General features: G+C 41.3%; 1 protein-coding gene across 1 annotated transcript in view; it reads left to right on the top strand.

Moving 5' to 3' along the window:
- Positions 1-26,576, top strand: part of FHIP1A (FHF complex subunit HOOK interacting protein 1A) — a 90,140-nt gene extending 63,564 nt beyond the window's left edge. The window contains exons 9-15 of the mRNA XM_085313160.1: positions 7,859-8,026; positions 11,415-11,494; positions 12,936-13,123; positions 13,626-14,666; positions 18,142-18,320; positions 18,614-18,752; positions 22,828-26,576. Of these exons, the coding sequence (XP_085169286.1) occupies positions 7,859-8,026; positions 11,415-11,494; positions 12,936-13,123; positions 13,626-14,666; positions 18,142-18,320; positions 18,614-18,752; positions 22,828-23,078 (2,046 nt within the window). The 3' untranslated portion in view covers positions 23,079-26,576. The remainder of the gene's footprint in view (positions 1-7,858; positions 8,027-11,414; positions 11,495-12,935; positions 13,124-13,625; positions 14,667-18,141; positions 18,321-18,613; positions 18,753-22,827) is intronic.
- Positions 26,577-27,741: the final 1,165 nt, after the last annotated feature.

Raw genomic sequence — 27,741 nt, 5'->3', positions numbered from 1 at the left:
TGGGGCCAAATCTTATAATGGCATGGGTAAGCAAATGGAGCTAATTTTGTCTTCAGTTAAAATCTAGTTGAAATCCCTGGGTGATTTTGGAGTAATCCTGTTGAAGTGTAAGGACACTTTCTGGTTCTGCTAGAGGCTATGTTGCCTATTTTTTAAGAGTCTTTATTTATTTGATAGTGGAAAATGTTTATTTACCATATTGTTCTAGACACTTAAGCATTGTTTTAGAAATCTGGTCAGTGAAATCCTCTTCAGGACGTCTTTAATAAGCATTTTTTTTTGAAATCAAAACCACGTGCTAGTTAGTTAAGAGCTACATTGTGATATGTATTATATATATGTCACTTTGAGACAATTAAGATTGGTTATATACATCTTTTTTCTATAAGCTCATCTGATTTAATTCAAATATTCAGATATTCAGAGAATTTGGGTGGAAAAGAGAGCTATTCTTGATATTTTAAGCATTTATGCAATTTTCGTATTTTCAATGTATTGAAGACTGTACTGAGAAAAATTGGCAAATTATATGCTAAAAGCAAATTTTTAATTTCTTAACATTTACTGCTACAGAACATGGCACCTAAGTGCTAGTTTTAATATAGTTATTGCTGAAGAAGCTGGCAGATGTCATTGTTAGGCCACTCTCAATCACCTTTGAAAGGTCATGGAGATCTGGAGAGGTGCCTGAAGACTGGAAGAAAGCCAATGTCACTCCAGTCTTCAAAAAAGGGCAAGAAGGAGGACCCAGGCAACTACAGGCCGGTCAGTCTTACCGCTGTCCCTGGAAGGGTGATGGAGCAGCTCATCCTGGACACCATCTCCAAGCTTATGAAGGATAAGAAGGTGATCAAGAGTAGTCAGCATGGCTTCATCAAGAGGAAATTGTACCTAACCAACCTGATAGCCTTCTAGGATGGAGTGGTTGGCTGGTTAGATAAAGAGAGAGTGGTGGACGTTGTCTACCTTGACTTCAGCAAGGCTTTTGATGCTGTCTGCCATAACGTCCTCTTCGGCAAGCTGAGGAAGTGTGGGCTAGATGAGTGGACAATGAGGTGGATTGAGAACTGGCTGAAAGGCAGAGCTCAGAGGGTCGTCATCAGTGGCGTGGAGTCTAGTTGGAGGCGTGTAGCTAGTGGTGTTCCCCAGGGCTCAGTCCTGGGACAGTCTTATTCAACTTCTTCATCAATGACCTGGATGAAGGGACAGAGTGCCTCCTCAGCACTGGCAGCAGTGGATGCACAGAAGGCTGTGCTGCCATTCAGAGAGACCTGGACAGACTAGAGAGTTGGGCAGAGAGGAACCTCATGAGGTTCAACAAGGGCAAGTGCAGRRTCCTGCACCTGGGGWGGAATAACCCTGTGCASCAGTACAGGTTGGGGGCTGACCTGCTGGAAAGAAGGTGTGTGGAGAAGGACCTGGGAGTCCTAGAGGACAAGTTGACCGTGAGTCAGCAATGTGTCCTTGTGGCCAAGATGACTAATGGTCTCCTGGGGTGCATTAGGCAGAACATTGCCAGCAGGTTGAGGGAGGTGGTGCTTCCCCTCTACTCAGGCCTGGTGAGGCTGCATCTGGAGTGCTGGGTCCAGTTCTGAGCTCTCCAATACAAGAGAGACATGGAGCTCCTGGAGAGAGTCCAGTGTAGGGCTRCAAAGAAGATTAGGGGACTGGAACATCTGTTAGATGAAGAAAGGCTGCAAGAGCTGGAACTGTTCAGCTTGGAGAAGAGAAGGGAAGACTGAGAGGGGTTTTACCAATGTGTATAAGTATCTGAAGGGAGGGTGTAGAGGGGATGGGGCCAGACTTTTCAGTGGTGCCCAGCGATAGGATGAGAGGCAATGGGCACAAACTGAAACACAGGAAGTTCTGTCTAAATGTGAGGAAAAACTTCTTTACTGTGAGAGTGACAGAGCACTGGAAGAGGTTGCCTGGAGAGATTGTGGAGTCCCCTTCCTTGGACGTTATTCAAAAGCTGTCTGGTCAGAGTCCTGGAAAACATACTGTGGGTAACACTGCTTGAGCAAAGGGATTGGACTGGATGATCCTCTTCTAACCTCAGCCCTTCTGTGATTCTGCTTGAAAGGTTTGTTTTAATCCAAATAATGGAAAACTTTTTTTTAGCATACATAGTTGCTCATGGCCAAGTGAACAGAACTGCTTTGTGGAAGCACTGGCATGATCCCGTGAAATAGGCTCTGTCAGATGGGGCTCGGTTACATTGCACACTAACCCATCTAAATGAAAACCATCAACATGGTATGCTACTGTGATAATTTGTTAATACTTATTTGCTGATTACACAGCTCAGCTAGAGGGAAATGACCTGTGAATTATACTATACAGATTAGAAAATAGTTTGCTGTAACACCCCTATGTCTTAAATGCATCTTTATAAATAGCCTAAAAGAATGTCAGGTTCTATTTAGAAATAATGCTGTCTTTTGCTTTACTGAAAAACATTTGGACAGCTGATGTTAAAAGGTGTAAAACGAATGTTACTGGAAAACTTAGAATAGATTTATGCTTTGGAGAAGCCCATCAATATTTGCAAAACCTAATTTTGCTATAGAATGGATGTGTTAAAAATGCCATTCACCTTTTGCGTAAACAGCTGTAGTTCTGATGATAAACTGCTATAAAATGAAGCAGTGCATAAACTTACACTGCTGGAGGTTGAAGCAGTTCTGGTTTCTGCACCCTCTGTGCAAACCTCCTCCTTTATCCTTGAAGCCACTTCTTCCTCACCCCTCCTTTGCCAGCACAAACGTTCCTGCAGGGGACTGATTGAGGTTAAAATTATTTGCTGGGTAGCTTTAAGCTGGATCAGTTCCCTGAGCCAATTCACTGTGCAGTGAAGTGAAGCATGAACACTTCTGCCAGGGCAAACAGGGAGCAAGAAGTTGAAAATGAATAGAAAGGAGAAAGGGGTGAGGATGGATACATCTTTTATCAGTGGATTGGGCTTATTCAGGTTGAAACTGCTCTTGGATCTAGAAAGTAAGTTCTAGTCAGAGCATTCATGGATTTCTTCATAGGCAATATGAAATCCTTTTTCCCAGAAATCCCAGAAAGATGTGAAGGAAGGGAGGAATCATGATAGGCATATTTCAGTAAAAGGGCAAGAAGTTGTAAATTAGAAAGTATATTGTGTGGATCCCAAGGGAAAATAGCCAGTAATAAAGAAGCAGTGCAATTGGTCTAACGCAATGAGTGTAATACACTAAACTGACTCTCGCCATGACAGTAATTTCTGGCTCTTTGCTATTACTTGGCACAGTGACTTGTGAAAACGGGATCTCTTCACAGTGTTCTGCCTCACCACCTAGTCAGTCATCAGAGGCAGGAAAAGATTTGCTAAAACTTATTCCATAATTAGAAAGGAGTATTAGAATGCTAAATGTGGCTTTTTGTTTTCAGTAATCTCTAGTCAGATAGCTGTCTGGCTATGAAGACTCTCAGTCCCTTTTATAGAGGACTGCGTCTTTAAAAAGATCTGTAACAACTGGTTGTTGTAAAGAAACATATGTGGATGAGTTTTTTAAAGGAAAATCTTTAGATATACACTTGAATTATTTTAGTGATATCTTTAGATGAACATTTAAATATATACATACATTTTCAACAGTTCAAACAATTTTAATTGTTACAACTGTGGATAACAAAAATAGTGGTGGTAGAATGCTTATCTGATAAATGTAATGGATATAGATTTTTCTTTCATTTTTAACCCTGCAACTTTGTCATAAGATAAGAGACACTCCAGTCTTATCAATTCCTGAGTGGTTTTAATAGAAAGGAACTAAATCAAAGGATGCTGCTGGTGATTTTTTTTTTCCTCTCTTGTGGTAGCGATGGATTTTAATATTGCTGAAACACCTTTATGAAAAATGTATCTTGAAATTTACTGTTCAATGGAATACTTCTTTTAGAAAATGCCTGTGTCATAATTTTATTCATTTCCCTATGTTACAATGCTTTTCTTGATACCTGAATTATCAGAGCTGAAGAATTTTCAAATTAAGTGTGATATTTGTGGGTATGTGAAGGTTTGCATTTTTTTTCTTATTATCCTTTCAAAAATGTTACAGAGATTCAATTCTGAGGGCTACCTGAAGCTTACTTGCATAAATTATACTGAAGTCAATGTTTCCCTGAAATAATTTATTTTTTTGTAAGCTGCCTCAGAATTTGACTGTGGTGCACTTTGTCTACCTGGATATTAAATGTTTTGTTCTCTGGGAACATCTATTCTTTCGTTTTTTCACCTAAGTACCAATTTGGGTGTATTAAAAAGGATTTCCATACTTTCTCTAAATCTGTCTCACAAAGTATTAGCTTAAAGAGAGATGACCAGCAGGTAGCCTGAATGAAGCTTAATGCCTTGTTTTGATATGTGGTAGACATGATAGAAAACAGAAGTTCTCAATAAAAACTGCACAAATTGAATAAGTCTAACTTTCAGTACTCAATGTGTTTTATATAAAGTGATCTTTAGAACAGGTTTACACAGGTTTTTGCCAAGAGGTTTTTACCAAGGCTGGCTTTTGCTAATGTGGCTGATTCCTCCAAGGTCCTTTTTCTAGTTCATGGCAAGATACTGGATTTTTCTGGAACAGGTACATGTACCCCGTTGAGGAAAATGAAGATTAGTCTCATAGAGCTAAAATTAGCCTTTTCTAATACTTATCTTAGTGTCTGAAGTCTTTAGAGGTTACACTTACTGTCAGAAATAATAAAAAAGGAGAAGCACATAAATGTCTGCTTGCCAGGTTAATGGATCTTTTTCCTGAACTGTACATGTGGCTTTTGTTTCAGGTGCAGAAGAGCAATATTTTTGTCTTGGTTTATTCTTGTTAGAAAGTGGAGGAGTCACCTCTGTGCTGGTTCTCAGCTGCAAGTTGTACACAGTGCCACACTGAAAGAACACAGGAACTTTTACAACGCGGTAGCTTTAAAACTGCTTGGCACGGCATTAACTTGCTTGCTTTGAGCACTGTGCAGTGAGCTGCTATATATATCCTTGCTCCATTTATTGCAGAAGTTTGAAGGTGTATTGTGAGTAAGGCGATGCTTGAAAAATGAAAAAAAGGTTCTTAAGAACCCATTTTAAATCCTCAGAGCTTACAGTTTCTTAGCCACTTTCTCAGGAAATGGCTGAGCAGATTCAGCTATCTTTTCGAAAAATTAAAATTTAGGTCTGATGTGGCACCCTGTACAGAAAAGCCCAGTTTCAGCAATTAACTCTTCTGTGAAATATTTGGACTTCCAATCATTAGTTGGTGCTACTAACTCTAGTGAAGCRTTGGCTATGGTAAATGCGATTTTATTTTTATCTAGTCCCCAAGCTGTTAGGAGCACTGAAGAGGATCTCAGTGTTGAACATTTCTTTTCTAAAATAGTCTCAAGYTGGCTTCCTCCAGAGTGTCCTGCAATGGTGTTTTGTTCGTGATACTCACTCTGAAAAGCATATGGGTTTCCCTCAGTGATACAAATGTAGAATGAGTTGCCCAAAGAGCATTGATTTCATAAAAAGGTCACTGCCCTTGTGAATCTACTGGCTTTTCTTTCATTTACAGTTTCAGTATTTTATACATATACATAGGTCTGTTCCTGTGCTGTCGCTGAACATTTGAGAACCTGCAGGGCAAGTGCATGCTTCATTTTCCCCACAGAGGAGGAAGGAGAAGTGACACAGATGCATAAAATGTATTACTTCTGTCTGACCTTTTCTTGGCAGAGGTTTTGAACTCTCTAGTGAACTGGATGTTGTCATTATCATGTCACATGATGGATTTCTGGCTTTTTGCTTTTTACAGTTTGCTACCGTGAAAACAAACCAACCAAAAAAGGCCGCTTCTCAGGGCAGCAGGCAACAGCTTTTGCCAGGACGCCAGTCTCTGTCGCTCCAGAAGGTCCCGTACCTTTTGGCTGTTACAGAGAATGAATCTCGGCTCCGACGAGAAATAGCTTGTGTAATTGCACACCACTAACTCACTTCCTGAGCAAGTTTTTAGGGTGGTTGAAATGTGGCAGTAGTCCTATGGAGAAATGTGTGTGCCTGCACATTTACAAGAGTTTTATCATTATGTTTACAGTTGTGAAAGCCTGATCTAAGGCTGCAGTCACAGTCTTAATTCTGGCACTTCATCCTTTGGAGTCCTTCACCTGGGAACTTGATGCTGCTTTACTTCTGTGGGGGAAGCAGGAGGAATGAGTTCATAAAGTGTATCATGAGTTAGAGTGTRAAGTAATAGATGTTCTTTGAAAGGACTATATTTGCATTTCTGTTTTGAGTAGCATTGGACATATAATTACAGATCTCAAAAATGTCTCTGGCTGTTGTTTACTTGATTTTACAAAGTTCACAGAGCCGGTGAAAACATGCCTTTTTCCTTTCCTTTCACTGTTATGTCTTAATGTTTGATCAAACTTAATGCGATAGCCCAAGAAGATGAACTCACTGACTTCCCATACTGGTGAAAGATTTGATTGTAACAGCTTTACAGATAGTTTGCTTCTAAAGACAAAATGTGCAAGCAGTCCGCCAGTCATATTAAGGATGTTGTTGCTGAGTGTGAGAATGATGCCTTGGAGAATGAATAAAAKACCTTAACTTCAGCGCTGCTCTGCATTTTCCTCGTCAGTGCCCCGTCTCTGTGAGGTTTGCAGGCTGTATGCCGCATTCCTGTGTTCTGTGTATCTAGCCAGAAGCAGCTTGTGATCTTAAATGCTTTACAGGGAACATTTGCAGCATGACATTACTGTGTATGTAGCTAACATGAAGCATAATGGAACAGGGATTTTAATATTTACAGCATGTTACATAAATGCTGCCCTTCTGAGTATTTTCTAAATCCTCTTAGCTCTGAAGTGACAGCTTTGATTCTTTTTTTAATAAAATCGGTCTTTTCATTTATCCAGCTAAGTTTGGTAAACAAAAGATTTTTAATACTTCCTTTCATATAGGCAGATTCTTGTATTTAAGGGTTTATCTTTGTACGCTTAAGCTTATTAGGTTTCTGTGTAACTATTTTTAAAAAGCTGACTTTGCAACAACAGTGTGTGGTGCAGAGGTGGCCTTTGGAATTTTCTGTGCCTTGCCAGTGCATATTGTCAATAGATAAGCTCTATTGCATTAAGGATTGCATTAAGCAAAGTAGTGTGGGTTATCCAAGCGATATGCAAATGTCACCCGGATATTTGAATTGCGTTTTGATATACAAATATTGAATAATGAAGACTGTCTTCTGTTTGTGCACTTGTGTAGGTATGTGTATACACAAAGTTTAAGAACTTGAGTGAGATGAGGAGTTGAGGTGCTATGGGAAATAAAAAGGAGGAAGATAGTGGCAAAATTCTGCATAGACATGGGGCTTTTTTAAAAATCTGAAACCCTGAGTCTGTACGATGTTTTGATTTTGCTTTGTTATTTATTTTTAATAAGGTAAATGCAGGTGTGCATGGTGTCTGAAAATGCTTCAAAGAATGGCAGGAGTGTGTTGAAAAAGAGATGACATGGGGCAGAAAGGTGGTGGGGAATTTCTGGCATGATTTGGCTCTTTGCATTTCAGCATATATGAGATTTGGGGTGCTAGTTTTATTTATTTATTTTTTTGGGGGTGGGAAAGCAGGGCAGAGAGAAACAGGATAAAAATGCTGAAAATCACTGACCTTGTGAGTAAGTCAGAGATGTGCTACTTTGTAGRTTTAAAAACAAAGATCTCAAAATATCTTTATGGCAGTGTTATGGAGAGCTTAGAGTGGATGGGTGGGCGGATGCTGAATATTGTATAGTTGGAGAGAATGGAGAGATATTTTGTGTGCAGTATTTCTGCATTTGCCTTGTTTTGGCTTGTAGGTGACTGTGGAAGAAGTGATGACTACTACTGCATACCTGGATCTCTTCTTGCGTAGTGTTTCAGAGCCAGCTCTCCTCAAGATTTTCCTCCGTTTTATTTTGCTGCACCGACATGAGAATGTGCACATCCTAGATACACTTACAAGCCGAATCAATACACCGTTCCAGGTAAGGCAAGTAGCAGGGAAGCAGTTCATGTACTGGCAAGGATGTAGGTTAGCTACTTAAATGGGAAATTCCCTATATTCAATGGGGATCTTTTAACGAGGAATCTAGGTGGGTTTTGTGTTGTTTTGCATTGCTTGTTTACTGGTATCTAGCTACTTTTGTACTGAAAAGTCAATGAATGTATGGAGTGGCTTTATGCATACAGGCAAATGGGACAGAGGGAGATAGAGGCTTTTGGGAGTCTGGATTCTACTAGAAAACTAAAGTTTTGGAAGCATTTTCATTCTGCATATTGCTGTATTAGTCTTGCCATAGATAACTCATCTGTAGGATATGTATAAATATAGTTGGGGTGTGAGGAGCATTTTTGGTCTTTGGAACTTTCCCAGGCAACAATGTTTTTAAATAATCTTTGTGGGAGGTGATAGGGACTCTRTAAGAAGTTCCCCAAGTTGTTCAAGTTGTGAACTGCAGTATTGCCAACGTAGTTCTCAGGAATCAAGTCTGTATTGTTACAGCATGTTTGCTTAACTGTGGTAGTGTCCACTTTCTTGCTGATTAAGAGAAGGCACTTCCTTGCTCAAGTGATGAGATTCCTGCTTCCTTTTCTTTGCCTTCACTGCCCTGCRTAGGTGAGGTTTATCTCAAATGTAGGGTGAGCTCGTCCTTAGTGTATGCATGGTGCACCACYGTAGCTGGAGAGCTAGCCGATGGAAATACTAGAGATACCTTTGCTAACAGAGTGATCTTCTGGCAGRAAAAGCGAACGCTCACTGCACTGGACCACCTTGCTGAACCTTTTCTTGGCTGGCAGTCTTGGCTAAATCTTGTGTGATGGACAGCTTCATAGATGAAATACAGAATATTGTTTTAGTGCAAGTACAGGAGAAGCCAGAACACCAGCATGTGCATTAAAATTGTGTATTAGGGACAGTAGCTTTGTCTGAATTTTTTTTAGAAATGTAAGTGCATGCAAGTATGAATACATACTGCTGTTACTGCATCTCTAAGATGGATTAACTCCGAAAACTCAAAACAGCTTCTGTCGACAAAAAATGCAAAYGCTGTTGTCTTTGCTAATCATAATTACTGTTCCATAGGCAAAGGAAATGAGAATTGTAAAGAACTCTTCAGCCCTAAGCAACTCGGGATCTCAGCCAGAATGGTTCTGTGATACTAAATGAGTTTTCTGCGGTATAGCTCGGCCAAATGCAAAATCCAGAACTGCAGACTTCTGTGTGTTTCCATAACACAAAAGCTATGTACGTTATTATCGATGAAAATGTTTACTAATAATTAACAAAATTAAATTTACGTAAAGACAGGTGGCCAAAAGCACTTATAAAGACACCATTCCCTTTATCTCATGATACAACATTTTTCTTTTTATGAAACACAAAAATAGTTTTATTTCTTCAGATGAATCCTGCTTTCTTGTTTTTTTTTTCCCCAACCATATTGCAAACTCAATTTCAACTATCTAAATATAAGAACATTTAAGAAAGTAAATAGGATTATTTCTGGCAGTCTTTTGAATTGTCACGGTWTGAAGAATGGTTAGACTTGGCTCTCAGTAAATTTCACAGAGGAAATGAGAATTCCTGCTTCCTCCCATGTCCTCCAGCTAAAACATACCTTTCCAGGAAGGATCTGATTTCTTCCAAAAGCTTGTCTCACAGGTCTTCAACTCTGCCCTCATGTTCCTATGAAGAACTCCGTTTCTGGTTATTTCTTYCTCCCTTCCCCTTCTACTTAATCCATCTCTTGGTCGTTAGGAGGTCTTGGCTAACTAGCCCCCTCCTGCTGGCTGCTCGTAGGAGTGGTGGCAGGGCAGTAAGTTTGAGCTCTGCTCTGCCTCGTGGCAGGCCGGCAGCTGACCGCTCCGCCGGCTCTCCTCGCTYCGTGCCTGCCCGGCGAGTGGGTTCCACTTTACAGCCTATTCCCTTCTCCAGATCCCAGCTGGCTTTTAGAATATGGGGCTTATTCAATTTCTGTTGTTTTTCTTTTTTTCCCGGTTTGGTTATTGAGCTAACATCCAGAGAATCAAAGAAACTTTTACTTCTCACAGGCTGTCAAGTGGCCTTCGTTTAAACTTTTCTATTTAATTATTCCAAAGAGGTATAAGTAAGGGAAAATACATGTATGTGTATATATTTTCATGAAACTGAAACACTTATCTGGTCTTCATTACCATGAACAGCTGAGCATCCTGTAGAGGAATCACTTAAGTCTGACAGAGGGAATTTGAAATGGTAAAACGAAGGGTCTTTAAGTAGACGATTTAGATGAAATGTGGGTTGGAGAGAGAGGAACATAGCAACATGCTGTTGCAGAGCAGGGCATGTTAATAACAGAGGTAAGGAAAGTGATTGCACGAAGGAGGAGAAATTCCATGATTTTAAAAGAGAAGCCATGTCAGGCTAGACTAACAGGGAAGTCTGTTAGACTGATGGCATTCCAAAGAACGCTTGGTGACTGAAAAAATGAGGCAGGAAAATATCTAGAGCTTCCTCTATTTTATTTTGATCTGTTTCTTTTGTTAGTTACTGAGAAGYGCAGTTAATTTCACAGGTCTATGTTGAGTATGCGAATTTACTTCTTATGGTATATGTGCCTGAAGAGACAGGATTTAAACACTAAGCTGAAACTCTATTAAAGGGTCATTTTACAATAAATAGCTCTCAGAAGAGTCAGCCTGGTCCTGGAGTCGAAGCCAGCTGTGAGATACTGTTTCCAGGAAAAAGCAACAGACAGGAGATTATACCTAAGAACTGTACCTGCACACAAAGGTGTAGGTATGGAAATACTGAGGTACAGAAGCATTCAACTTCTAAGTGTGCAGAACACTAACATATCTTACACCTAAAACAACAGAAACTTGACATGACTTTTAAGTTTTCTTTCAGGAAAGACCTTTAGCTTATTCAAATTACATAGTAGAGGTAAAATAGAATATTTTATCTTCCAAGTTACAGRGTTCACTACATGCTGAATTGAACTAAATTACTAAATTAGAAAAAATGGAAAAATATTACACTGGTAAATTACTGCTTTCAGTTCTATACAAGTTATTGTTAATACCTGTGTAAAGAATGTCTTTTTAATACCTGTGTGAAGAATGTCTTTTTAAATAGCTTTTTCTTTTTTTTTTTTTTTTTTAAGGGAAATTTCTGGATTGCTCGTATTTTGTTGAAATATATCTGGGTGTATGTATAGCTCTAGACAGCTTAATAAAATCCCATAAGGGTGCTGACAAAATGAAATAGCATGCTTGCAATGTCTTATAAAGYATTATATTCTGACTAAGCCATTCTACAATGCAGAGTGCAGGAAGATTGGAAAGGTACAATTTCCAGATCAAAAACTAACAGTGTTAATCGTTTTCCAGCTCTGTGTGGTCTCTTTGGCATTGTTCAGAACACTCATTGGATTACATTGTGAAGATGTGATGTTACAGCTAGTTTTAAGGTAAAGTCCAAACTCCTTTTTCATCCTTATTCTGAGACATATGGTCTCCAGTAAGGACTAGATGAGAATTCTCCAAGAGAGAACAAATCCAAGCAACTAGAGAGATAAGAATATTTAAGATTCTGACAAAAGCACACCAGATCTGAAGTATGATTTACATTCYACGATCTTCAGGCACAACAGATTTTTTATTCTTTTTTTGAATAAAAGTGAGAGAAGACAAGCCAAAAATATATTTATCACCTCCAAACTGCTTATTCCCTGGTTCTGAATGTATAATTCTTCTTTCCTGCATGTTTTCTCTTGTGAATTGTACACTATGATACAGAGCAATATACTTGTTCACAGCTTCTACCTTTTTTGTTGTTTTTTTTCGACTGCTTTGATTCCTCTCTCACAGAGGAATATTTCAAAATCTTAAGTGRTGCACATAGATTATTATGTAATGTCCTAAATACATTGTTTGTTTATGTTTTTAAATGATTGTTCCCTGGTTTACATAAGAATGCTCAATTATATTTTTGATGGGTATATAAAATTAGAATTGTTTTTTTATTTAGATGTACTAGTGGAACTAAATCAGACTTTTAGCACTGTAGAACATGTGGATGTTTCAGATATGTCTCACCTCTACCCATGGGTGTTAAGGTGAGATTTGCTCTAGCTGTGGCTGTTGTGCCTGAGAATGTCGTTAGGACGTCTGTGAGCTCAAGTATGGTAGGGCTTTCCTGCTAACAGAATTGAATGCTGTATTTAGAATTCTGTTTKTTTATTTAGGGAATCTTTTATAATTTTTTTCATTTTAAATGGCAAAACATCAGCCTAGTTAACACTCAGGCTCTTACTGAAGTGCTSTGAAAATGTTAAACAAGTCCTATAAGGAAGTTAAACATAAGAATTTACTTTCTCTGTGCCTCATTCTCCCCCTAGCTATTTCCTCCTCTGCCCCAGAGCTCAGTCTTGATCTATTGCAGTAAAACGCCTTGACAGCTTTTCCCTCCCTTTTACTGGTTGCTTGCCTGGCACGTGTAAACTGACTCTTTCTGGATTTTGCAGAAAAACAATTAAAGAAAGGATTTGGGGAAGGTAACTCATTCATATTGGGACCAAACTGTTCTGTTAGCCATTGACCTATGCACACTCTATTCTATTCCCTCACCTCTTCTTACAGCAGGTGTGCAGCAACCGGCAAAGGGCTGTTTATTTCCCCATTCTAATGCAGCTGATCTATCTACTGTACTTGACAGTTCCTCATGAAACCTTAGTCTCACACTAAAAGGAGTCAGTGTGTCACGCTCTTGAGAGCATGAATTTGGATCTCGGTCAAGATACTGTATCTTTTAATTTAGAGAGAGAAGGAAGGTAGGACAGGAATTGTATATGTTGTTGCTTTCTCAGGCATGAAAGGACAACAGAGTAATATCAGGCTTTGCTGTTTCAGGTATCTGATCCCATGTAACCACATGATGTTGAGCCAGCGATGGGCTGTGAAAGAAAGAGACTGTTACTCAGTATCTGCTGCTAAACTTCTTGCTCTCACACCAGTTTGCTGCTCTACTGGGATCACCTTGACTCTAGAAAGCCAAGAAAAAGCCTATATCCTCTGGACAAAGGCAGCACAAACTAAAGGTATTTGGTGCTCAGTTAAACAGATCACAAACTGAGTTTGGTTTGGAAGCAGCTCATCTGAGGGGCAGAAGGGAGGGGAATGTAATGATCAATCATGTACTAGGCAATTAGGCTGGACTGGAAAGCTTATTTAATTCCTTCCCTGTGTCTAGGTCTATTGAAACTTTATTTTACTGCTTTCCAAGTTGAATATACAATCAGGGAAACAATACGGAGACACATGACTGTTACTGTTGCTACTTCAGAGGTCACTATTGTCTTAAAGATTGGGTGTGGGCTGGACTCTCAGAAATCCCGAGTTACAGTGCTGATTTCACAGTAAGAGCAAGTCATGTGTTATTTATGAGTAAATCTCTCAGTCTCTATGCTGTTGATCTTCCTGCCTTACTGGGTGTTTGAGGCTAAAGGCTTTACTTGCYGTGTCTTAGTGACCTCTTTGCTAGAGAACTTTTTAGTTGTTTTATTGCTTCACGGTATGAATAATTTTCTTATTTAATTTCAGGTTGTAACAGARGTACTTCTGAATCGACCTGCACTGTGGAATATGGAAGAGCTGTGGACATCAGCTACCTGCAGTACCTGTGGGAAGCTCAAGAAGCCATCCTTCAGTGTCTGAAGGACTGCAAGGTTTGGTCTGCCTTTTATGATGGAGAAAATCCTGATCCAGATACCTTTATCCAAACGCTTGCTGAGGAGAACAATAAGGATGTGGAACACCCCATGTTTCACCTCCAGCAAAGGACACCTAGCACGTGTAGCTCTTCTCAAATAACTCCATTCAGTGAGAAGACACAGTTGGAGCTAGAATGGGATGATAGTTATGACACAGGCTTTTCTGCTGGTTCTGATGTGAGCTCACCCCATCCGTATGATGATCAAGGAAGCACAGAAATGCAGCTACCTGCAGAGCCACCAAAACACATTCAGGAGATGAAGAAAAATGCAATCATGCTCATCAAAGGATCTTACATAGAAGAATCAGACTTTCAGGATGATGTTATGGTATATAGATTATGTGCCCAGAAGGATGCTCAAGAAGATGACAACTCAGAGAAGAAAACTTCAGATGTAGCCAGAAAACATCAAGTCAAAAGCCAGACTGTAAACAATGGGCCTCTTGCGATCAGCCAGCTGGAAATGGACTTGGATGAACACAGTAAGAGAAATTCAAGCTTGACTCAAGGTGTAACGAAAGAGCAAATGAACCATAAAATGGTTGAGGTTGATCCACAGCCAGACTTGGAGCTGAAACCTGCTCCTCAGGAGGCAGATCGTAACTTAAGCATAAGACTACTGAGCACAGATGGTGAAGATTTCATTGCACAGTATGACAAAATTATTAAGGAACTGAATCCAAACAATACAAGCTTGGAGGAACAGAAGTTGGGTGCTCCTGGCGCCATGTCTCCGGCAGAAGAGGAGGAGGACTTTGAGAATTTCTCAGCAGACACTCCTTCAGCAGAAAACATATCATCTCCCTTTGGACCAAAGGAGGATTTCTTTCCCAAGCATGCTGCCAGGAGCCAGAGTGCTCCATTTACAGGTGAAATGTCCTGTTAGGTACATACATAACAAATATTGAGGTCTGGTGATGAAAGGTGGCCAAAGGAGATCCCATTGGGCAGCACAAGTCACAAATGCACAGAGCAARGAACAGTCCTGGCACTAAGCAGGCTACAGCCCATGTAGCTGAGGCTGACCCAAGGAAAATGAAAGAGATGGAACATAAAAGTAAAGCAATTGATGTAGTGACAGCAAATGGTGGTTGCTCAGTTCTTTTTTGGCTGCTTTTTCTTTTCTAATTGTTTAAAATCTTGAGATGTGGTTATATTGCTCATATGCCAGACCTCCATCATCCTAGGAGAAAAGTCCCCTATTGAAAGGGGAATGGAGTAACTGTTCTACCCAGATTACCTCAGAAATATTTGTGGTGGCTTTTACCTCTGATGCTACAAGTGTGGTGTCATGTTGCCATTTTTCCTCCTCTGCTTTTTCACGTTTTAGCACGAGGTGGCAGCACTGGTGCCGTTTCTGGGCGTGCCTGTCTGCAAGCACTGTCCTGGCATCTTCTTGTTCATATGTCAGGGCTGCCCTCACTGTTGGCACACTTTGCTGTCTTGTGCCAGATACCAGTTAAAGTTTGGTTTCTGGACTGTCTAAACTATTCAAGAAACAGAATGGTACTGGGTATCAGAGATGTATTTTTGATCTGCGTTTGTACAGCTCCTTGCACTGCAAGCTCCTGCTCTTTAACTAGAGCACAGCAATGCAAATAAAAAATGTATCTAGATTTTTCTCATGTGGAGCAAAACCTCTCTAAGCTGACTTCAGTTGGAAGGAAGAGGGAAACATTCATTTTACCACTGGGAGGCAGTCCTTTCTGGCTCAGCTGTGGCCAGCATGCCTGGCACTGTCTCTTAATATTGGAAAAACTCAACCTGTTCTCCAATCCATTTGCTACTTTTTCTGTGATGGTAATTTTCTTGTACCAGAAGCTGATCACCTTCAAACCTTTTTGTTTCCTATTACCCGCTGTCAAATGTAGTTCAAAAATGTTGTTCCTGAGTCTTTCATTCTTCATCAGTGCTTTCCTCCATTTGTTCCTTTCAAAAAAACAAAACAAAAGAACCCCAAAGCCTTGCTGTTTATTCCCCACAACGCACTTGACTCTTTGACTCCTCACCTTTATTTAATGGCTGTCTTAGTGATTGCCAGGAAGGAGATGCTCATAAAAATGCCTTGGAAATGACATGTGATTTGGAGTGCTGTGTATATAGACATACGGAATTAGGATTTTCTGTTGCTCTCACTGCTTTGGGATGTTGTCATGGAATGGGGCTTCTTGATGTGGAATTAAGTAACTAGATGGTGGTGTCTGCACCCAGTAGGTCTCAGCAGTGCAAAGATGCTCTGTTCAGCTCCGTGGACCTATGAAGGAAGTGTTAGTACGTGGAGGTAGCCCTAGTTCCGTTGTTTTCTATGTCTGATTTAAAATCATTAAACACAACTGTTCCTGTTTGCCCCTGAACAAGAAAGAATGTGATGTTCAGCAACAGAAGTGTAGTGCATCAAACTCCTTGTTTCCATTTATTTATTTGCATAAATCAGTGCTTTAAAGATGCATGAAGATGCATAGACAGGAAAGGAATATATATATATATATATATATATATATATATATATTTACTTCAGATCTGTTTACCCTGTTTCTTACAGCTCTGCTTAGTTCCTTGGATTTTTATTGAGGTGATTTCTTGAAAAAATCACCCTACCCTTGAGACAGTTTTATTTATGTGTTTTGGTAACCTGGAGTGGCGGGCAGTGTTTGTTACAAACATCTAGCTTCTGCTTTATCTACTGTGATCTGATGTGTGACCTGGAAGAGAGAAACTGTTTTTCTTCTCCGGGAATCCTTCTTTCTAAAGCTCCCCCTGCACTGTGGTCCTCAGGAGCTCAGTGCAAGCACCTCCATGAACACGGGAGGGGGAAACAGGAGGCTACACTGGGATAGGAGGAATTGTGTACCTCCACAACAYGTTTCTAGGCTGCTGTGTTGGGTACCCAGGCAGGGAGGATTCCTCCAGGGCACGACACCGACTTCACTTTGACTGTTATCGTGGTGCATAAAGGTAGGAGCCGCATGGAGCCSTGCCTGCGCTGGCCCTCCTGCTTCTCCGTGTGCGCGGAGCTGTGCCGGGGTTAGCAGTGATGGACAGGTCTCGAGGGAGTGCTCGCTTTGCGCTCRCACTGGTTGTAAAACATAATAGACTTCAGCTTTTCGTGATGCTCTGTTAGGTGAAGTGGCAGCGCAGGCCCTTGCGATTTGGTCCTTGCTGTCGTGCGGGCCCAGGCTTGCTTTAGCCTCTGCAGCAGCCACGTAAGGCTGGTCAAAACTGCGCCCGGGTGGCTCCGGCCCTGAAAGGCCGACCACTRGCTGGGGGCAACTGGAACACGACGGGGTTTTGGCCACCTTCTCCACCTTAGAAATGCCCCTAGCATCCATCTTCTGCCAGGGACTGGGGCTGCGGCGCCCAAAGTTAGTAACGCGGCAGCCGTGCTATCGTGAGACTCCACTGCAGGGTTTCCAGAGCTTTTACACAGAGTAGTATAGTGTGACTGACTTTGGGCAAGGGCTGATCATAATGTTTTATTTTGTGATTAGGTCACTTTTATGGATTGCCTGAAGCAACTCCCCTGCTCTACTGTCTAGCGATATGTATTGAAATCCATTATTATTTGGTTTAAGTCATGCTCAGCTTGGCAAAGGTTTCTTAAGCTTGAGCACAAAGGGTTTATGCACTTCATGGTAAATGGTTTCGTATTTCAGTGATTATCCTGCAAAATGAATACACAAACTAAAGCTGTTATTTAATGGTGACATTTATGTGATAAAGCCTATGTCTACCAATAATTTTGCGTATAAATCTATTCTTATGTCTTTTGTGTTTTGTGTGACTGTTTGTGGTGCAGAAAGTGCCTTTTGTTGGGATGTGAACTATCATGAGTTTTGTTTTTATGGTTTTAGAGTAGGATTTTCATGTTTTCTTTAGAACACCGTAATTTTGATAAGACAAAGAACCTAGCTGTAATTTGCTTTGCCTGGACCTTCTGTGGAATTAAGGCACAGCAACTGTGAAAAGCACAAATTCTGTTTGCATTGAAATTAGTGGCACCTTCCCAATTAACTTCAAGGGGAATAGGTCATAACACGTTAAGCTAAATCCTTATTTACTCGTATAAAGTAGAGTATTTGTGCATGTTTAGTATGCTGTCAATGGAAACTGATAGCTAGTTGAAGTGCTCTTGGTCATGATAGTTTTTAATACCCCCTGTTAACTCCTGTGTGTTTTGTCTGTTCAGATATATATTTTTCCCCCCTGCTGGCTTTAATTAGCATGTAGGAGGGCTGATTTCCCTGGTTATGATGATCAAAATTGTGTTTAAATGCTTGTTTCTTGCGTTTTAGGATTTTTCCTTTGTGAAAAACAAAACCATTGGTTCCTCCTCCTTTCTTGCAGGACCATTTATCAGCGTAGTGCTGTCAAAGCTGGAGAACATGCTGGAGAATTCCTTGCATGTAAACTTGCTGCTTATTGGGATTATTACTCAGCTGGCAAGTTATCCACAGCCTCTTCTTCGCTCCTTTCTGCTCAACACCAACATGGTATTTCAGCCTAGTGTACGGTCACTTTATCAGGTACCTGATCACAAGTCTTAGTCATGCCTATTCTGATTTGGAACAGTGTTTTTAGTGTCTTTTTTTTACTGTAGCTGTTTTCAGTTCTACCTGTTGTTCTCCCAGCTGTCTGAGAGCCTCTCTCATCTCATTTTGATGTTTTAATTATATCTGTGCAGAGAGCTGAAAATTCCGTTTGACCGCAACTTTTGTCATAACTCTTTTTAATGCAGCTAGAGAAAGGCTGAGTATTCAGACTATGGCTGCACTGGGCACAAGGGAAGAAAAAGTAATTGTTAGTGTTGTTTTGGCAGGTGCTGGCATCTGTGAAAAATAAAATTGAACATTTTGCTTCCATCGAGAAAGACTTCCCAGGTCTTCTCCTGCAAGCCCAACAGTACTTACTTTTTCGTGTGGACACATCTGATGCCGCTGAAGAATTGCTAAGTAAAGGTAATATTAACCATACTCACAGCACAGAGGAGTGCTGTGGGGAATGACTCACCAGTTACCTCTCTTGTTTTCTGCAGTATGATTAAAAATAGGTGTGGTGCTTTATGAATACCATTAACCAGATGTAMACTTCTGACTTTAAACTGATGATCCTCAGTAGACCACAGTATATGGATCTAGTTGGATATTCTGTGCTCTTTAGAAGCTTTTATTATGTCTTTGCTGCAGAAATGCCTGTCTAAAGAGTAACAAAATCAGTACTTGCTTGGCTCGCTGTCAGTTTGGCAGTAAACAAACTTGCTTTCAAGGCATGAGTTAAGGTGGCATATGTGCATGATTTGGTTTTATTTTTAGCCTGACCTTCAGCTAGTCATTGGTTCTTTATTTGTAAATGTTAGGGAAGATAGAAGTCCAGAATGAATTTGTTTCTGCATCAGTTGAATGAGGCCTCATATTGTGGATTGTGCTGCTGYTGAAGGAGGTAGATACGAGCCGGAAAACTTTGAATGCGCTCTGTTGAGTGAAAGCATAGAACGTAACAATAAATGGTGGGTACCGGCCAGGACACTTCAAGAGCGCTGAGGAGTTAAACAGGCCTGACTCCAACGAGCCTACGGTCCAGCTGACTCTGTAACATCAGCTGCTTCCCAAGCGCAGGGTATGCTACGCCTGTCTTCACAGGCCTCAGTAGTCACGCTGCAGTGGGGGAGTTAATACGAATAAACAAACTGGAGAATCTTGCTTTCTCTTTGAGGAATTTCCAGAGACAGCTGGCCACCTGGAAGTGTTGGGGGCCCCGACCTGGAAACTCACCCTGTTCTGGGGTTGCTGCTGAGCAGTCAGCCTTGGCTGCGCGTTTCCACTGAAAGCTCATTTCTCGTGTGATGGGAATGCTTTGAATTTGATGAATACAGTGATCGCAGTTATTACATACTCCACTGTAGGGTTTGAGAGAGTCTGCAGGCAGATGTTCTTACGGATCATTTGGAATAGATAGTTATCATCCCGTTCTGCCTAGACCTCTGTGAAGATGATGATACTTGTTGAGGATTTCCAGAGGTGTGGAAAGTGGGACTCTCTATATGCCCCTTTAATTGTATTTTCATTTCTCAAGGCTCCGAATAATAATTTTCTTAGTTTCTAGTCAGCATGGTGTGTGTTTCTAAGATTTGTGGGACAGCTAGTCTGCAAAATTATAGTCTCACCAAAGCTGCTTCTGGGAGAATTAGTCTGTGAAGGTGCATACTGTAAATGAGCTATTTATTGCAGATACTGGTAGGGGTTGAGGCACTACATTCTGGTGTCATAGATTAGAGAGCCTTACAATTAGAAGAAGCTGGTATTGTGGGAGACAAGATTAGGAGGCAACTTTTTTCAGGTACTGGCAGTAAAAACTTTATATAATGCATTCCCAGTGGAAATTCATCCATCTGAGTAAACTCACAAGCATTACACTTCAGAGGTTTAAGTGCTGGTTAGTCATACCCCAGTTAAATAAAACAGTCAGTGATTTTGGCATTTATTTGTACTTCCTTTTTTACCTCAGTTTTGTGGGCTTCAGAACTTGCCAGGTCTCCTCATACTGGTTATTATTTAGGAACTTGAAACAGAGGCTGCTTAGTCACCCTGCCGGTACATTTTCTTCTGTTCTGTGGCAGCCACTGTAAAAAATGTACCTCTTGACAAATGGCTAGGGAATAAATACATTTCTGTACAGCTACAGATTTGGCTTCCAGCCAGATTAGTGAAGCCAACAATCAAGCTCTRATTCTTGGGGCAAGGTGCCTCACTAGTCCGTCAAGATGTACAAGGTCAATTAAGAAATGCAAGGTAGGAACCAACTATACTAATGGTAAATGAAATAGAGTGGGGAGATCCTATCAGTTGCTTGCATGATGCTCAAAAGTTGCTGCATTAAAGCTAGTATAAAGCTTCTCTGGGGTTCTTTTGCCAGTGGAAGTGATAAATAACCCTGAACAGTTTTCCCTGCAGGTCTGAGCAAAACTGGCCTCCTACAGAATTTAGGCCTGAAAAATGGAAGCCAGGCTTACTGAATAGCACAAATATAAAATAAAAGTATTCCAAAGCATTACCTTTCTCTTGACAGTGATGGTCTCCAAAAATCTTGTAGCAAAATGAATGGATAATTTTCTGCTTGCAGTAGTATGTAGTTTGCTTAACCAGTAGTTTGGGTTAGGCCTAGATAGGTAGAGCTGTCATGATCTAGATCCCATACGAGTCTGAGATACTGCCCTTCCTTTAGCACACTGGTAACAATGTCCCCAGAGTACTAATTTTCTCAATTTCTCAATTGTATAATTCAGTTTGCATCCTGAACCTAGAAAGAAGTGGACAGGCTCAGTCAAAGAAAAAATCAAATCTCTGGTCCCTAGACTAGCTTTCTCTGTTTGTATTTGGTGGGGTTTTTTTATTCATTTATTTTTTGCTTGCTTTTTTGTTTGGGTATTTTTAAAGCAGTTTAATCTGAATCAAAATGTTTCTGTGGAAATGTGTCAGTTTTGCCTTTTGAAAGGAAGGGTTTAAAAACAAAAACTAAACAAACTTTGACAGCGAGGTAGCATTCTGGATTTATTGCCTAAAGTATTTAAAATAATTATGAAACATTTTGACAGTATTAGACGATGATAAAAACAAAAATGAAAGACCTTCAAGGGAAGCTCAAAACTTCATCTTTTCATTGTTATTCATAATTTAAGTTTTCTTCCCACAGTCAGAATTTTCACGGAACTGAAATTCTCCTACTCTGTGTCTAGTAGATAGAAATTTGTAGAATAACAGTATGAATGATTGATAAGTCTGGAGTTGGAGAGGTTTTCTGAAACTCAGGAAAAGTGCAATGCTGCTAGATGATTAAGATTAAAATTTCTTTTGATATTTGAAAGCGTACAATAATTCCTCTTTGTCTTCAAAGGACTTTGTAACGGGAACGGAAGTGCAGAGCTATTGAACGCRAGAACTGCTTTGCTGCGTCGTGTGAGGCTCCTCCATGCGGGGTCCTCGCATTAGCTACTTCCAGATGCTGCAGAAGGCGGCACGAGTAACCCGAGACTGAGTTGTTTTAACATAAACTACACGTCGGTTAAGGGAAACCTCTCGTTAGTGCAGTGACGAAGTGCTTGTTTTACTGCCTGCAAAATGATGGGCTAATATCACTTTTTTTTTTTTTGAGGAATTACACAGCTGATGAGAACACCCCCTGTTAGGTTATGCAGGATTTTTTCTGACTAAGCTGATTGGTCTCACTGACATCTTTTTCACCTTTTTAACTACACAGAACATCATTTAGTTAAAGCGCATTTCTGCTGCGGGTTGAAACGAGGAGCGATTGATTGAAATTTAAGTGCTGCTGTCACTGCCATTCCACACATCCTGCTGCTTGAGCCCTGCCTGACCCCCTGAACTCTGGCAGGAGAGATGATATAGCTGTCTATGCTGTGGGGAACACGGGGTGGATTTTACCTTTTTTTTTTAATGTTTATTTCTTGATGACTAGGAGTGAAAGTTGGCAGGGACTAGAGTTACAGAGAAGTCAAATTTTCAAGCACTTTTTCCCTTTAGTTACTAACTTACTCAAATTCTCATGGTAGTTTGCCAGCTCAGGCCTCAGTTGTATTTACACAGTGATTAGTGGAGGGGAGGAGGGAGAAAGAGAGAGAAAAGTAAAGACTTTAATCCAGGGGAGGGCCAGAATGCAGTATCATTTTAAATTGAGAAAACCGTGCTGGGTTTAGATGGTAGATATTATCTGACCCTTATTTCATAAGGGTAATCCATACTATTCTTTCCCATGACTCCTCAACTGCCCACATRTTTCTTTCATCAGAGCTGGAACTGAATAATACATAACCTAGAAGAAGATGTCTAATAAAAAATGCAATACAATTGGGCCGTATAGAACTTTAAAATGTCRGATTAGTGGAGTATCTCCCTGTACAGTCTGGGAACTGCAAGCTACTGCTCTAAACGCAACCCTTGTAACCTGGGTACGGTCACTGCACAAGTGTTACGTATGCTGCATATACTGAGCCTTTTCTTCCTCTCCTCCTGCCTTTAGGTAATGTCCAGCACAACGGCAGCGCAGGCAGAGGGAGGGGCCTCTCCGAAGCTTCTCCGGCTATACTCCAGCCTTTCCTGGGACATAAAGGAAAGAAAGGCCTGGCTCTTCCCAGCCTTCCGGCGCACGTGAGGAATGCCGTTCTCGCAGCTGCCCTGTACCCGGAGTTCCTGAAGGAGCTGGCAGCGCTGGCGCAGGAACATTCCATTTTATGTTACAAAATACTGGGGGATTTTGAGGATTATTACTAGTGTCTTTTTTCAATCACATTTTTAAAAAGCTTTTAAACAGGGTTTTAACGCAAAGCTGCTTACAAAAGAAGGTTGTACTTTGATATTTCCTGAAAATACTTGATTTGAAGGGGGAAGAAAGAGGCAGGATGTTACTCCATGTTATCTGATATTAGGCCTTATAATTTCCCTCTGTGCTACATAACTTATTTGAGATATTCCTGATACTGCTGTTGTTGCAGCTTCCTAGTTCATCTCCTCCTTTTCACACAGCCACCCTTTCCTAGCGTCACAGATTCCTGTCAAATTTCTGCAGCAGACACTTGTGGATTGGCTGAGAGGGGCAGACCTTTTAGGTTTTTCTGTTCCAGAAATACTGTTCTAATAGCCTGCCACAAGGCAGTTTGCTCTGGAAAAGCATTGCTCCATGGGGAAAGCTTCAGGTAGAGCAATTACACAAAATCTGCAGAGAACCCCTTTACGCGAAGGGTTCTGCTTCTCCACATCTTTGCCCTTCTCCCTGCCATCCCTTTTCCCTGACGTGGGAGTTCTTGCCGATCCACCTCCGAAGTCCTTTTTTTTAACTAGTGGCTCTTGTTTTTGAATTCAAGTGGTCTTATGTGTGTTAAACCCATGACTAGCTGCAAGCAGGTGCTGGACCCAACACATACCATATTGCCTTATGTTGCAGACAGATCTGCAGCTCTCAGCTGTTGGTCTTTGAAGTCAAATGAACTGTGTAAGTGGATGTGGATTGCAGACTGCCTGGAATTTTCCTTGCAGTTTCTCAGCATTCTTTGATAACTACCACAYTGCTACCTAAACTCTTGAGCAAGCCTTATTTAGTCAGATTTGCACAAAGTACAAAACAAAATGTTTCTATGCAAGCTTTAATTAATGCGTAGATTATTTTTATGCTTATTTTAATAAGCTGAAGAAAGGTACTCAGTATCTTTCAGTAGTATTAAAAGGACAGCAGGCTGTTTTTGTCAGTTTTTTAATGAAAAAGATTGGCTTGCTCCCGAAAGCTGTTTGCTCTGTTGTTGTTGTTGTTTTGTGGTTAAGGGGAAAGTTAAATACTATTTGTTTACTTTTAAATTAGGTGTTGGCTTTTCCTAATATTGCACTTTTGGGATGGTGAGGGGAGGACCAGACTTCACCAGCTGCAGAAAACGAAGCAGTAACAGGGAAAGCTGTCTGCTCGTGACTAACTGCTTGAGAAAATTCTCTTCTATGAGTAATGGGCTTCATTAGAAGAACCCAAACATGATGAATTGGTGCATCGCCACCGCGTTTCATCTCATCTTAGTAGCATAATTGTGCTTCCAATGTGCTTAGTTGCCTCTACATAAAGAGGAGTTTAGTTCAAGAAAGCCGTGAACTCCTTTGTCCAGGAAAGAAACCAGCAGCAACCCCAGGAAATGTAAAGAAGTGGAAGTCAAAAATAATGCTTTCATAAATTAATGCTCCTGCTAGTTGTAAATCCATAATGCTGGGGTGCTCCAATTAATCACATCCCTGTTTTCAAATGCACTTTTCAGAGATGGCAAGAGAAAAGGTAATACCATCAGATTAACCCCCCCGAAGTGTCTAATTAATTTCAGGTCACATTTCTATGGAACTTGCAGTGCAATTTAGGCTCCTGAATCCATCAGATGCTTCTGAAAAGTTGTACCTTTCATCTACAAGCTGTGTCAGAAAGCTTTAGGCTATGCCAAGGAAAAGTCCCGAAGTGTACCTCTAAGAAAATTGCCTCAAGACCTTCTCTGGGTCTGCCTTCACCTGTCTGCTCTACAGCCCTCACATCTGCCACCACTGAGAGTTGTCTGCGGCCCTCATGTTGCTTCCCAGCCAACTCTTTCCCTCTAACTTGTCTCTTTTCTAAGCAACAATTCACCATTGTATCACCATCCTGTAAATCATCTGCATGGCCCTGTTTCACCTCCCAAGCTTCCTTAGAAACRCAAATGAAGCTGTAGGGGTTTTCTTAAATCTTGCTTATCCAGGTTTAAGAGAGCTCTTCCTTTTTCTTTTTTTCCTCCTTTTCTTTGTTTTTTTTCCTGCGTTGTTGTTGGAAATGGGCAACGAACAGACTAAGGTTTCTTCCCTTGTCCTAGGAAATGGTGGGTTCTTCTCCCACAGTTACTTCAACCCATGCTCCAAGGCCTAGTCTGAAGGAGTTCAGTAGTGTCCCACGTGGAAACTGTAGTAGCACTGTGTAGTCAGTGCTTACTGGGCTCCTCAATGCTTTTAGTAGGAACGTTATGTGAACAAAAGAGAAATTAGCAAATGAATGCAATCAGCTAACGTCTAATGATTTGGAATCAAGTGCTGAATGGCAGAAGCAGTCCAATCCCTTTTTTAAGGATTCCTTTTTAAAAAGGAATGAAAAAGAAGAGGAAAAAATTGTGCAGGCCAGTGCTCAGTGCAGTAAATTTACTTTATGAACACTCCCTTCCCTTGTCTTTATTCTAAAACAAGAATCTTTATTTGCTGGCTAGGAGTGATACCTTTGGGGATTGTTAATTTTAACTGGTGTTTCTAGCAAATGTGCAAACTCAGGGCAATGTTCAGTTCAGTGGGCCTATTAAGGTAGATGGGGATCTTAAAGTGCGGACTGCTCAGAAAGCATCTGTGAGTTTGAGGAAGGGGAGGTTTTAGCTCATAAGCTGAAGTAGTTTCAAAAGGAATTATTTGAGCCTGCCGCATGCAGTAGGATGGAGTCAGCCTTTGAAACCGGGACTTGCGCGAGGAAGTTCTTGTGACTGCGGTCACGTCTGCGTGCACGCGCGATGTCTCCATGCGAAAAGGAAACCTGTCAGTCAGCTCCCCCAAAGGAAGAGGTGGATGAGTGCAGTGACCCTGGCTCAGGACTCCGATTTAAAATGTCACTCCTTGGAGATGAGTTCTCTCTGTGAGCATTACGTTCGTTCTTCAGCCAAATGCTCGTTCAGTGAGCTCCTTCGCTCTGGTGTAGGTAATGGCTTATAATGCCTCCTCCCAGTACGTTATTCCCAAAGCGGGGTCTGTGCCGCAGTCCGATCRGTTGGCCCCTGCAGTACACAGCATTGTGTTGCCCTTTCCAAGAGGGGAGAGGAAGCGTTGCACAGCCTTGATTTCCACCCCCCACCCCCTGTGCACATGTGACTAGAAGACCTTCTCTTCCACACGTTGTCTTTGCTTCAGTCAGGAATGAAGTGTCTTCGGGCAGATTTATTCCAAAATCTGCAGGTAGCGGCTCAGTGGCACCAAAGTTAATTTTCAGTCTTTTGCTGTATGTTTCAAACTGTAAATGACACATTTCCCGTGATGCAGCCTTTGCTGAGTGTTTGTAAGCAGTTCTACTCTAGCAAGGGATCTTTACCACAATTTCAGCCATTTATTTTTTGCAACATATCTATAAAGTGAATATTTCGTATCTTAAAACAGCTGTAGTCAACAGCTGTAGTCATTGTCTTTTGCCCCGACCTATCTTTGGATGCACTGTGGGATAGTCCCAGCGTATGAATACACACACACACACACACACACACACACACACACACACACGGTTTGTATCAGTTCATCTAAAGAATTTGGCAACTTTAATTCAAAACAATGTCATCCGTTGTGGGTGCTGATCTTTGGGCGTAGGCAGTCACTTGCAATTCTCCTTCTGTGTTGCTGGCCCTTTTATTATTGTCTTCTAGGCATTAKTCTTTAATTTGGTCCTTTCTGCTTGTGTCCTAAAGAAGGACATGCTCTAGGTGGCCCTGCTTGAGYGGGGAGGTTGGACTAGCTGATTTCCARAGGTCTCTTCCAACCTGAACCCTTCTGCGATTCTGTGAAGGATGTGGGGTCTCAAATGAGAGCAGGTGGTTGACTGGTGTTGCAGCTCCAGAGGTGAAAAGATGGACTGCATTTTTGGCCCAGTTAACTTCTTAATTTGGTTTGGAAGAACAGCAATGAAAGCTTCTGTTCTCAGCTGTATCCCAGGGAGATGAAGGAAAACTCTCAGCAGTGTGCATAGGCAGGGGAGAGCCCCTCTCACCAGCATATCCGGATCTATTCCTTCAGAGCATCTGGTTCACGCGTTACTTCTCTTCTTTCCTTTTCCATTGGGGTTTGTCACTCTGTAAAAAGTCCGACCAGTCGCGCTGGGCTGCTGTGCCTGCTCAGGGCGTCTGCCGTGTTAGATTGCATTTTGATGTTTTTGAAAAGGAAGACCGGCCCTTTCCCTAGAAAGGGAGAAGCAGCCTGGTGATCGGGATGGACTTCGATCTTCGCGGAAGAATGGTGTTGGATGGGTTGGGGCAGGACAGACAGTAAGCCTGGACCGTGTTTCTGCCACCAGCGCTGTTCAGCCTGCCCTTTGCCCCGACACAGCAGCAAAGTGGCCTGTTCCCCCTCCTGAGGGAGATAGTTGCACACAAACTACTGCGTCCGGCAGAGTCTGAGGGTTTACGTTCAAGAGGTTAAGTTCTGTTTACCAATAGAAGTAGATCATCTAGCACAGCGCTTAAGCACTCGCTAACCTTTCGTGGCCTGTGCCTGTCTCTCGCAAGGTTTTGTGCTGCAGCAGGGTTGGTTTAGCTCCTTCAAGAAGCTTTAAAAYCTCAGTGTTGGGAAGAAAAGGATAGGAGCTGCCTGGTTTGGTGCAGTTACAGTAAATACAATGACATAATTTATCATTTGAATTTGTAGC

The sequence above is a fragment of the Rhea americana genome, unplaced genomic scaffold (assembly GCF_003343005.1).
Source record: "Rhea americana isolate MKP2758 unplaced genomic scaffold, rheAme1 scaffold_38, whole genome shotgun sequence".
In the NCBI taxonomy this organism is placed as follows: domain Eukaryota; kingdom Metazoa; phylum Chordata; class Aves; order Rheiformes; family Rheidae; genus Rhea; species Rhea americana.
This window is presented reverse-complemented; position numbering and strand designations above follow the sequence as displayed.